Below are 13,309 nucleotides of genomic sequence, written 5' to 3' on the forward strand. Positions count from 1 at the left end.
GTGCCTGAACGGTGTGTCTGAAATGATTTCGGCATACTTAGGCAGGAAGAAAGCAAACACATAACAAACATGATGACCATTAGCAAACGTCAAATGCACTTTGAATAATTTCGTTCGTTTGGCGCACCGCATAAAGGTTCATGCCCGTCGGCGTACTTCTGGCAAACGGTGCGGCATTTTTCACACAAGCGCTCGACTCTTGCTTTCTTAAAACGGTTTGTGTGTGGGAATGCGTCTATACAATTGCAGGATAACGTTATGCGCATACGCGATGTTGAATATTAGTAAAATGCAAGCGGGTGGGGACTTCGCTTCGTGCAGTGCTGCGGGTCAGTACAAATAAGAGATAAGAAGGGTGTTATAATTGAGCTTTTCAATGGCGCCTCCGAGTTTTACCTCGCGTACTCAGATGTATTAAGAAAAACAGTAATTGCAAAAAATTATATTTCGTCTATTGACTCACGAAAACAAACAAACTTACTTCCTGATCAACAGTGCTAATGTAAAGGCTCGAGCTCAATGTATGCATACTTATTGGTTGCTACAGCTTGTTGATTCGTACACAAGCAAGATCCCCGAGCTTCGCAGCGTCAAAATACCCAGCATTGACTCGTCCACATACCTCGAAACGCTAACAGAAAGGCCCAAGTACAAAAATACAACAAGCCTGTGTTAAGACATGCTATACGTCTCGGGCTTGTGCTAAAGCTTCGAGGTCTGGCCATTTAGGTTAGTTCAGAGACCACAAATGACGCTCTCGGGACCAGAAAACATCAGATAACGGCCGTTAATAGTCCACGCTCTGTGTGTAATCTCTTGTCGACGTGTCGATCGAAACCGAAACCATGCCACACTCCTCCCTGGCCAACTAGTTCCCAGAGTGCAACGCGCGCCGTGTTGCATGCAGGGCTTTATGGAAGTAGTCTATTGGTGATCTTGTGTGGCTATGGACAGCACGTCGGCACCAAGATCAAGCCATCAAGTTTCTCCATTGCTACGTCCTGCCATACCACATCACCGCCAAGGTGTCAGACCTCAACAAACAAGTGCAGCCCCAACATTCTCCAACTCACCGTGGCAAAACTTCAACCGACATCGTCCATGCCACTCTAATCAAAATCTCCCAACCCGTATTTACCTCATTTAACGGAGCTACGGAAATTTTCACTCCTCGCCCTTTAATTATGCGGTTGGGGTAGTGCTACAGAGAAGAGCTGGGGCAGCCAAAGCGTGCCCAAGCTTGAGCATCGGTGAGCAGTTAGAATAAAACCCAACGTTAAAATCAATCCCTTTGGCGTCGCTCCTTAATCCAGGACGTGATAACAACGTTCCCTCTCTCCTTTCTCTTTCTCTTTTTCGATGCCCCGTCCTCAGCAATACCGGAATACATGCACGCGCAGGGTGCCGCAGCTTGTTTCTCTTCCAAGCACATGTCGCGCGTCTCGGTGCCTCACCCTGGCATCGGCGCCGAGGTCGACCTGTATCCATTCAGTGTCGGCGTCCCTGGCGGGGCACCAGGCGCCCTTGGAAGGTAGCTCGAGCACGCGGGAGAACCTCAGCTGGCACTCGGGCATCCGGGTTGAGCTGGCACTCAGCTGCCACTCCTGAAGGCCGCCGGCGAGCAAGCCCAAGGGCCCCGGCACGCAGCTGGACCCTGCATCGAAGCAGGGCAGGCTCCTCAAGAATAACGTACAAACTATAAAAAAAAAAAATAAAAAAATTGCACCCTCGATGTCGTAAACTAGCGTGTCAGTGTACTAACACTCGAAAGCCGGGGTAACACTACTTATATATCATACAAACAACAGTCTGCCAGACATCACTCATCCGCGGTTCGAACGCAGCGTGCAGTTCCTCCTTGAACTCGTTGCCATGCGGCACTCGAAGCACGAATCTCGTGGTGAGTCGCGTTCGAATCTGTTTGCAGACTGTCTTTTTTATGATCTATAATGGCTCTGTCACACTGCGGAAACAGTCGGAGAACTTTGTCCTTCAACACGAGGAAAACATGTTTTCGGGGACCATGTCACATTGCGGAAACAGCAACAGTCCGGAAACATGTTGCTGTCGTCCGAAAACCATGTTTCCCAACTTGTTCTCCGACACTCGGGGAACATCCTGTCACACCGAGAAAGCGTGTTGGAAGAACACAAATTGCCTCCTCTCCTGCGCGCTGCCTCCCTCTCTCTCTCGCCCTCGTCTTCCCGGCCGGCTCGGCTAAGCTACAAGCGCGAGCTCCGGGCTTTCAGCATCCCTGCCAAGCACGCGCGCTCGTGCAGTGCAAGCACTGTTCTGGGCCAGATGCTCGCGCTTGTAGCATTGGCTGCGTCTGGACCGAAGCTGAAACGAAGTATAGGCGGCTAGGCTCAGATCCGCTGGCTCCGCTCGCCCCTTGAATCGTTGCCATTTTGGATCGCCGTCTCATCGACGTCGCTCTACCGTAGTCGATTCATCAGCCGCGCGAACCATCTCGTGTTCTCTGGATTTGGCGGTTGCGTTCTGCTGCAGGGCTAGACCCTTGCACGATGGCATACGCGCCGGCCACAGCAGCAGCTTCTGCTTTGGTGCTTCTTGGTGCCATCGATTCAGATGATTCTGACGATCAGCTGCCGCCGCGCAAGAAGCCGCGTTCAAAATGGCCCTTCACGCTTGAGTTGTCAATTATCGAAGTATTCTCGTGCGACTATCTGTACAGAAAAATATAGATGTTGCCGTGTTGCTGGAAAAAAATTCGCTCAGCCACCGAAATGGGCAACACGTGTCGTCCGACACAAGTTGTCGAGGTTTCCGTTGCCAAAAGCTGCCACACCGAGACAACATTGTCGCTGTCGTCCATGTTGTGTTGCTGTTTCCTCAATGTGACAGGGTTGTCGGGCAACAGAGTCGACAGCCGACATGTTTCCCGACTGTTGAGAAACATGTTTTGTTCATGTTTCCGCCGTGTTTCCTCAATGTGACAGGGCCTTAGCAGTTTGACTCCGGCCTGAAGCCGGGGTTACACTGATAATACACCATACAAAAGGCAGTCGGAAAACAATGTCTGAGGCATGTTTATTCCTTGTATAACCATCCTGTCACATTCCTCATAGAAAGACTGTCTGCAGGCATATGTCCGAAGCGTACGCATGTATAAAGCAAACATGCTTCAGAATCATGCTTGAGGGGCATCCGCAGGTAATTCTGTCATCATGTATGCAGCGAACACCATGTCTTTTGTAGGGTGTATGAACAAAAAATGAAATGAAATGAAAATTCAAATATACCGTTTACGTTGAGATGCGAGTTAAACATGATGAGCAAAGTCTGCTAATGACCATCGCGCGTTCGTATTTTTAACTTGTGGGGATATTTCTCGTTCCAAACGGTCGACAGGAGCGAGCTCTCGAAGGTCAGCCATCGGAGAGCGTGATGCGTCTCGGGAGATCCGGCGCCTCCAGCACGGTCGTGACGTCATGTTCACCTTCACGGGGAAAGCTACAGGGAGGCTGACGTGGTTGTGAGCTTCGCCACTTGGTGGCGCCAACGCGTTAAAGCATGGCTGCTTGAGATTTCCGATGGCTGTTCAGTGGAGGCGGAGAAGAGACTGACCTTTGGTTGTTGAATAGGCGCGGCAGAGAAGCCAGGAAATCCGGTTCAGCCACGTTTGACAGGGCTCGCGCGCCCACGGCTTCCCGCCGACCTTCCGCAGAGCGGCGATGTTTTTATGGGAAGTTTGACATAACGACATTCGACAACATCCACCAGGTGCAATCTGATAATCTATTTATTCGGTTTCAAAATTGTTTTGGCGTATTTTCGAACAAAAAATGAGTGTCTCTGTGGTATAGCCTGAACGTGGTTGACATTTAGACAATAAAATAACCTCGAGAATTTAGTTGCAGAAACCCTTTAAGAAAATGAACATGTTAATTTTTAAAAGTTGCGGAGCGCAGCAAAACCATTCCTATTTTAACGCACTCGCTTTGTTCGTTAAAACTGTACGATGCATGAACACGCCGACCAGAACCGTATACGGTAACAGCAGCACCAAGGCTGACAATCCCTGCCACCCTACCGAAAAATCCGGTATAACTTTTCGCTATCCGGATTATGGAACCGGAAATCTATCTGGATTCTATCTGGACTTTATCTGGAATTTAGGTTTTCAGAAATTATTCCTTTGTCTGCAATCTGGATTTCGAGTTTCCAGTAACAAATTTCCGGTTCCATATTCCGGATAGGGAAAGTTATACCGGATTTTTCGGTAGGGCACCGCCCTTACCGCTCCTTTGATTCTTCGTTCGTCCGCGAGAGGGCGAACGACGCGCTGAAGTGGCGGATACTTCGGGGAAAACTTTTTGTGGCAATGAAGCCAAAGGTATGAGTGCTCGTGCGCTCGTATAACTTTGAGCGCCGATGAAAGCTGTGCACGCGCACTCTTCACTTATAAAATGGCACAGAAAGTTGGCCCCGAGTATTGGCGACGTGCGCGCAATCGAAAGCGTCGCTGCGGTCGACCTTCCGCGATTGGCCGAATGACGTCAACAAAGGATTTCTCATCGGCGAAAATAAGAAAAATGTAAGTACTTCAATTTTGACGGTGTTGGCAGCGTTGATTTTAGAGCGCAATGATTTCAAGCTTCCACCATGCTAATTACAAACACCATCGAACTTGTTGTTCACAAGGTAATGACGTCACAAGACGGAACCATTGGAGGGCGCCACCAGAACAACTTGCCGCTAATAGTTACGAAACCTGGAATCTTCGGCCAACCATCAATAGAGGGCCAAAAGCTTCCGCCAGTGGTAGAGTGCCTTCATACACACGCGCGCCTTTGTTTGAGTGGTGCCAACTCAGCCATTTCTCCGCCCAATCGTTTTCTTATGCGTTTTGAAGTGCGCGCAATCCGGTGTCACTCAGCTCAGGCGCGTAGCTTTGGCTAATGCATAGACGCCATTTTACCGCCAAAGTCACGCACCGAGTGCGCGAGAGCGTCACGCGCTGGCACATTCAGGCAACAATGGATGTCTTCACCCTGAGATAGACAGACATGTAGGCACCCTAGCCAGTGGTAGAGTGCCTCTACCAGTGGCTAGGGTGTGTAAAGCAGTCCAAATGCTTTACTATATTCTGTTTCACCTTATGATGTACCGCAGGAAAGGCTACAAGCGCGAGCTCCTTGCTCTGGGGCAGATCTCGGCGGTACAAGCTTTCGCGCGCTAAGAGTAGCTCCCAATGCTATGAGCTCGCGCTTCTAACCTTGTCTGCGGAACAACATAAAGTGAAACGGAGTATAAGAGAATGCAGGACATTCCCCTAGAATACATAAAAAAACTCTACAACGAAGAACGGCCAAAAACACACATGACGGCAGCAGCGATGCCGTCTTCGCATCCGCGATCATGTCAACTGCATCGCATTTCGAGACGTCGCCTGATCACGTGCTCTGGCGGCGAGAGGAGGGGGTGGGGGGAGAGGTGCCGCCACATAAAACACTCCACCACAAGATGATTCGGCGCGGCCGTCGTTCTGTCCAATGCAATTGAGGAGAGCTTCCTGTATACCCCTCAGGGGGGGGGGGGGGGGGGGGGGTTCAGGAGTCAGCAGAACATTCCCCGAAATTTTACTTTCTACATATATATATATATATATATATATATAACGGGCATGGTGGCGGGAGGCCGAAGGCGTGGGTATAAAACTGAGAAGAAAAAAACCCCTAGTGAAAAACAGCAACAACGGACGATTTAATCTTCGACGTTTCGGCCGTAAAATATATATATAAACGAAATATATATAGTATATATATATATAAACGAATATGTGCAGATCAATGAACCCTACTTAATCCAATGAATCAAAGAATCAAAGTTTTCAGGAACCCGCCGAAAGCCGAAAAACGGCGGAGCCAGGATTTGAACTCTGGGCCTCCCAATGTCCGGTCGGGTGTGCTAACCTCTACACCACTCCACCTTGGCTTTCTGGCGTTTCCTACCTGTCTTATTAAGGCACAAGAAACGAAATGTGTCCAATCGGAGGTGTTCTGGAAACACACGCCGCCGCGTGGAACGCGCGCGGTACGAGGCTTAGTGTCCCGTGGTACGTGCTCGTTTGTGCTCCAGAAATCCTCCCACTGTTTGTCTCGCCCCGTGTACATGTAGTATTCTTTGTTTATGAGCTTTTAGAGACACGGTATCATCATCATCTGCGAGAATCAAGAGCCACGTTATTGAATATACAACACGGGCACTTCACGTCATCGTACGTGGTGTAGAGGTTAGCACACCCGACCGGACATTGGGAGGCCCAGAGTTCAAATCCTGGCTCCGCCGTTTTTTGGCTTTCGGCGGGTTCCTGAAAACTTTAATTCTTTGATTCCTTGGATTAAGTACGGTTCATTCATCTGCACATATTCGTTTATATCCTCCTCGGAGACCACGTACGATGACGTGAAGTGCCCGTCTTGTATATATATATATGTATATTTGTGTGTGCGTGTCTGTGTGTGTGTGTGTTATTGTGCGCGTGATTGCATTAGCACCTTGAAACACACCCGCAAATATTTTCTGGCAACGCCACTGATACCCCTGGTAAAGTATTTGGCGGCTCATTTGAAGTGGGTAGAGTGTACTAGAAACTAGCACGAGTGGGACGAGCTACAGGCTCCCCTTATACTTTCAGTTGCACCTCAATATGTGGAAAGCGATCAGATGCAACCAAGCCACTTCGATCGCAGCGCCACCTTCGCTGCGATTGAGCAACGACACAGGTCAAGGTCATATGGGCAATATAGCCCCTTAGGGGCTGTATTATATTTTTTATGATTTTGACGTCAGAGGTAACGTCAAAGCATTACGACACGACGAAGTGACGTTACGACGACGCCACGACGTCATCGTCGACTACGACGTTACGCGACCCCAAGATGCTGTCGTAAGGCCGTCGTGACATCGCGTCGCGTCGAGGACGACGCCGTTTCGCGACATGAAGTCGCCGTTGGAACGCAGTCGTGACATCGCGTTGAGAACGACGCTGTTAAGCGACATCAAGTCGCGGTTGTGATGCGGTCATGACATCGCGTCGCGTTGAGGACGACGCCGTTACGCGACATCAAGTCGCTGTTGCAACGCGGTCATGACATCGCGTGCCACGTCGAGGACGACGTGGGCGTGGTCGTCGATGCCGACGTTTACGTCGACGCTCCACGCGACGGCAAATACTGCTATGACGTCACGTTAACTTCGTCCTGACGTCTTCATTAACGTCAACGTCACAACGAAGCCTTGACGGCGTGTAACGTCGTCGACGATGACGTCAACGTCGACGTTCTGAAGTTGTCGGGACGCCTTTGTGACGTCGAGTTGCGTCATGTCGACAACGACGTCGACGAACTGACGCTAAGCGTCTTTATAACGTCGCATTGACAAGGACGCCGTCATCTTGACGTCCCGTGACGTTGTCGTCGTCGGCATCTACGTCAATGTTGAGATTGTCGTCGTTGTCAACACAATATGACGTCAGAGCGCAGTCTTGACGTCGTGTAACACACGTTGTCAACATAGATGACGACGTTGACGTCAAGGCGTCGTCCTGATGTCGCATGGCGTTGTGATGACAAGTAAGGTTGCGGTGACTTTATGTACGTGACACTAACGTCTAGGTTGTATAAAAAATATAGCCCGGCGTTCGATTGCTTTTATGTCCTCGACCAGTGTGCTCGTCGAGCTCGGATTCGGAATGAAAAGCCTTTTTCATAAAAAATGCTTTCCGTTCCGGAAAAAAAGGCTAATCCGAGCCACTTCGCTCGTAGCGCCCGATAGGGCGCTACGAGCGAAGTGGCTCAAATTAGCCCTTTTTTTTTTTTTTTTTTTTTCATATGCGGAGGTGCAGAAATAGCACTCCGGCGGCCGCACTCGTCCTTTCTAGTACACTCTAGAGTGGGTTAGAAATTCCGATCCCCCTTTTTGGTTACCAGACTCCCAGCGGTGCTGTCGAGACTGGCGGCTCTTAGCCCCCATGACGACGCTAGCTCCACCCGTGGTCGCGTATCAAGCTCTCCCATAGCGTTACAGAACGTTTCGCGAACAGTAGCGCATCAAAGGACAGGGGTCAGTTCACTTGTCCGTGCAAATGGAACTTAATGAATGCTTAAACGCGCTACACAGCTATTCTGTTACATTAGAAAAAGCTCCTCACTTTTCTGTTGGGCACCATAAAAAGTGAGTTTCCCCGCTGGCAGTAAGCCTCAAATAATTTGCGCAAATCCGACGAAGTGAATGACGTAAAACTTTCTTCTTCTCTTTTGTTTTTCTCAAATGTGCGACTTACGAGATCAGCCTACGAGCTCTTGACCGCCCTAGCACAAAACTTGCAAAAACAGAAGCATAAAATCAGAGATGATAGGTTGAACATCTTCCGTTTCTTTAGCATTGTGTATTTCGAAAGAGAGAGACTACTGCAATAGCGCCGGGATGCTTCGGTGGTGCCCTTTTATGGTTTCCCTTCATGACGTCACAACCAGGCTTTCCCTCGCCTTGACGTCGCGAGTTGTAATCCTGGCTGCTCATCATCATCTGCGAACTACACACAATTACAATGTTTACAAGTACTCAACCCAGAGCGCACATGTTCGTCGCTCCGGAAAGCGAGCAAATCACGCGCCATACTTACAAACACTGAAGATAGAATCGCCCAAAAGCCCTTTTTTGGAAAGGTCTATAGACCAATTAAACTCTCTCACGTCACGCCACTGCGGTGGCGCTGCTGTCGGCACTGGGCATGCGCGGATGCTTTCCCTCACGGGAATCTGGCTTCAGCGCATGCGCAGTGCCGACAGCCGGTGTGAGAAAACGCCGGCTTGTTTGTAAATGGTGTGTTGGTGCATGTCCGGTGGTGTGCGTAAAAACCTCAATGGAAACTTAGTGTAATATCGCATTCTGAAACTAGCACGAACAAACTTGTCTGACATCATCCTGATTTCCATCGATAAAAGATAAATCTATCCAAATAAGGGCGTCAATGTGAGCGTTTGGCCGGCCGTGAATGCCCACCGACGCTTTTGGTCACGCACGTCGCCGATAGGAAGTATTCACTGGTGGCCATAGCTGTGTGCGCGACTGCTGAGCGCGTGCTGATGGCTAGCTTCAAGGTTTCTTTTACAACGTGCGTTCCACACCGTCAAAATGGCCGGTCTTAAGAGCCTTTAAATGGGGGCTCGGTCTGTGCATGCGCTCTAGACAGCACCCACAAATATGGCGCCCAGTGAATACTCCTTATAGAAAGTATTCACTGGCTGCCATTGCTGTGTGCGCGACTGCTGAGCGCGTGCTGATGGCTAGCGTCCAGGGTTCTTTTGCAACGTGCATTCCACACCGTCAAAATGGCCGGTCTTAGCAGCCTATTAATGGGGGCTCGTTCTGAGTATGCGCTCTAGAGAGCACTCACAAATATGGCACCCAGTGAATACTCCTTAAGCAATACCGATGTGCGGCGAAGCGCTTTAGTGTAGCCGTTAAAGCTGCAACATTGAGCACGCCCATTCACTTGGCTGGAGTACTTGAGATGGTGAAGCAGCTCTTAACAAGGCCATTCATGGCGCTTAGAGCAACGTTAGCTTAGAGTGCCCCAATGTTGCTCTTCTTAGAGCGGGCACAGCTCTGTCGTCTGCTATTGGCGACAGAGCTGTGCCCCTAGTAACTAAAACAGAAAGCTGAGGTGGCAGGTTCGCTTTTCAGCCTTTTCTAGAAAATCAGTTATTAAGAGCGCCTGGCGGCCAAAAAACGAAACTACGAAAGTAGGCTAGAGAACACGCGATGAAAATCGCCAACATCCCTTGATCCTGAAAATGTAACGCCATTGCCTCCCCTGCCTGCTAGCAGGACACACACAACTACTAGCATATATGACACTAATAAGATAGCGCAAACTGAGCAAGGACGAAGAAGCACACATAGGACAGCTAGGACTGGCGCTGACTTCCAAGTAAGCTTATTGCAATATCAAACCAAGCAATATATACCATCGCCTACGCGAAACTTTAGTTGCAAGTTAGCAGCAGTCCTGTCGTCTGCGCGCCTCTTCGTAATTGTTCAGTTTGAGCTATTTTATTAATGTCAAGCATGAACCAACTAGCCCATTAAAAAGCCGTGTCACTAGCATACATACCACCGAAATCTCGTAACGCGACTGGCTGTCTGTTGCCATGGCAGTCGCTATTTCGGTTCTTTTAAATCTTCAAAGTGACGCATGGGTCGTTCTGGACCAGCCACGCTAAGATCACTGTGGTCTTACAATTATATTGTTTTTACATGACTTTTGATCGGGCTAGTTGGTTCGTACGAGACATGATTAAAATAGCGCGAACTTGACAAGGACAAAAAAGGCACACGTACGACAGGACTGGCGCTGTTTACCGACTCACTTAGACTTGCCACAAATTCTTTTCTGATACTATTACCCGTAGAGGGAACTCTGGCTTGCGAGTCTTTCTGGAAGAGAACACTTCCAAAACCACTTTCCGCGTTGTTAACAGCCTTTCGTGGGCTATTCAGGTTCAGCTCCGTTAGCATCTTGTGTGCTGATGTCTTCTGTTGCTTAGGTCGAAAGTTACTTGTCTTAAAATTACTCTTTGTTCCCAATTTTGTCTTTTCTTGAAACATGCCTTCAGGCATTAACACGAATTTACCTTCCTTCTCCGCTTGTACAATAGTCAAACTGTTCTTCTTCAAACAATTGACTACTTTCTAGAAAGAAGGTTCTTTTCTTCTTTTTTTTTTTTTGGGGGGGGGGGGGGGGTTTGACTTATTATGTGACTCAGGCTGACCACTCCGTTACCGATAACTCTCCCTGTCCTGGTCTCCAGCGCTTCCTGCAGCATGATGAACCATGGCTAGTAGCTGGTGCCGACTGGAGGAAGGCTCGTAGCTGAACTTCGTGCATTTTTTCAGGATCTTGGTTACGCGTTTCGGTAGTTGGACTTTCTCTAAAATAGTGACGTTGCTATTTGTTCCTGTTGCGCGGTTCTTCCTTGATGAAGGTAGGCTTAATCGCGCTCGCTGCCACAGAAATTCCGTAGTTTATTTTGCAAGGTTCCCGTATTCGGCATACAGACGGTCTTGATTCGTGTTCTTCTTGAGCGATGATTCACAGCCAGTTCTGAAGCAGGCGAACCAGTCTCCAGTATTCAGATTTCAGGATCTTGCAGATTCTGTTTACAGCGCCAGTCCTGTCGTACGTGTGCCTTTTTTTGTCCTTGTCAAGTTCGCGCTATTTTAATCATGCAACTAATATTGTTTCTTTCTTGCGTATTTCAAGACAGGAATATTATTTGTTGATGCCGCCAAGCACCGGCGGAATTATACAGTGGCGGTGCGAGAATGTGCGATTGTTTCGCCGTCTGTTTATAACAAAATCCCAGTATACGAAAAAACTCTTTAAAAGCGACCTGTCATCGCGACTTTGGATCGGCTCATCAAAAATTCCGAGGTTAAGGAGAAACTGATAATTTTTTTTTATTAAAATGGCGATCATAAGGGGAATTTGGCACTACTTTTTCGGGATCCAGTGACTTTGCCATCCCTAGTGTCAATAGTCCCTTTCCGAAATTCAGTCGGGAAAGTTGGATGACTATCAATCATCAGGGTGCATGATATCTGTACATGCTAATGACGGCTCATGGTGGTTGATAAAAGAAGAAAGTGAAAACAGGTCCCGACGCTACAAATGCGTATAGCACAATGCCTGAGTAGTCAAGACGTCAGTTTACTACTGTGTTGTTTGATGTCAGCGTGATTAAACTTAGAGGTTTCTGTACGACACATATTTTAGTGCGTCGTGTGAATCCCTGAAATGTTCGCCTTCAGCACGAGACAGACCACTTTAAACAGCAAACTATAGCCTAACCAAATTTTGTCAGTGAACAAGCTGCTTCAGCGTTTTTTTTTTTTTAATTAGTGCCTAATAAATCAGTTGCACACACTCGGCCCACAAGCACCTCGATGTGGTTAGTGTTGTCATGAATTTCACTCAGGTATGGCCTCTAAGATTCTCGGCGCGCAAAGCTCTCCCTCGGCCCTTCCAAATGCACGTGTGCCCAGCCATATCCTCCTGTATACTGTACGCCTGTTGGACGGAGGAAAATACAATGGGGGCCGCCGTTCGAGAAGTTGCGCGTCGCCACCGTTCTTTCAGGGGTGGGGGCGCCACCTTCGTTGGGGCAGAGTAGAGAGCCTGGATCAGGGGTGGCCAAGCTGCGGCTCTTCGCGTGTTAAACTGCGGCTCGAGGCTCCCCCCCCCCCCCCCCCCCCCCCCTCTCTCTTTCCCGGTCACACGAGTACTTCTTCAAAAAAAGAAAAGGAACGAGTTTCAAATCGAAAGACTGGTTAGGGTTTGGTAGACTTGTGCTACAGCTCCCTCACGTACAGTTGGAGTGCTTTTGACTCGGCCGCCCTCTCAGAAAACAGGAGAAATTAACCAAAACTGCAAATATCGAAATTTGCGCGACGCACCGAGCTTACGCGATGCCTATGAACGTGCTGCACTCTAAAAAAAAGCCCGTGCGTCTACTTTCCCGCACAACACTCGGAGAGCCAGTCACCGCAACTTACGGAGGCAGCTCAGGAAATGACGATGCCAAAACATACGTTTGAACCAAAAAAGGCAGTCTGAGTTGTGACATTAAGCAATGCAAAATGTCACGCTTGCATTGCCTAATGTCACAACTCAGACTGCGTTTTTTTTTTGGTCTGAACATATATTTCGACATCGTCATTCGCTGAGCCTCCTTCGTAAGTTGCGGTGATTGGCTTGCGAGTGTTGTGCGGGAAAGTAGACGCATGGGCTTTTTTTAAAGTGTGGTGTCGCCGTGCGTACGGATGAATAATTGATAAGGTAACAGAGAACTAACTTACTATAGTTCTTGAATAATCACGAGGCAGCATAAACAGTGCTTTAAAATGCACTGCCACAGTCATACGTTGGAGAGAATCGAGAGCCCAGCACACAAGTATAGCGCTCCAACACCGGTTTGGCGCGAAGATGGCGAACTGTGGCTTGGCCACGGCGTTCCCGTGACGTGTTACTGACGTAGTTGACGAGCTGTCAAGCAGGCCACGCCTCTTGACCAAACTCTTCCCCGCTCTGAAGTGGCTTGTTATTGCTTCAGAGTAAATGAGATTGTAGCATTAATCGACAACAAGGTGGACTAAGGAATTACGAAAGAAAAAAAGTTTTGTTTAGCTTGTCAGTGACTCTAGATGAACCATAAAGTTATACAGAATTCACGGACGATTTAAATTTCATGGCGTGCATTATTCCTCGTGGGTTTATTCT

The 13,309-nt window shown here is 48.6% G+C and overlaps 1 protein-coding gene across 1 annotated transcript in view; it reads right to left on the reverse strand.

The window, feature by feature from the left end:
* Window positions 1–13,309, reverse strand: part of LOC8052308 (lactadherin) — a 115,535-nt gene that overhangs the window by 34,421 nt on the left and 67,805 nt on the right. Inside the window, exon 2 of the mRNA XM_040213485.3 lies at window positions 1,455–1,654. Within this exon, the coding sequence (XP_040069419.1) occupies window positions 1,455–1,654 (200 nt within the window). The remainder of the gene's footprint in view (window positions 1–1,454; window positions 1,655–13,309) is intronic.

This window comes from Ixodes scapularis, unplaced genomic scaffold (assembly GCF_016920785.2).
Source record: "Ixodes scapularis isolate PalLabHiFi unplaced genomic scaffold, ASM1692078v2 PGA_scaffold12__126_contigs__length_90152505, whole genome shotgun sequence".
NCBI lineage: Eukaryota > Metazoa > Arthropoda > Arachnida > Ixodida > Ixodidae > Ixodes > Ixodes scapularis.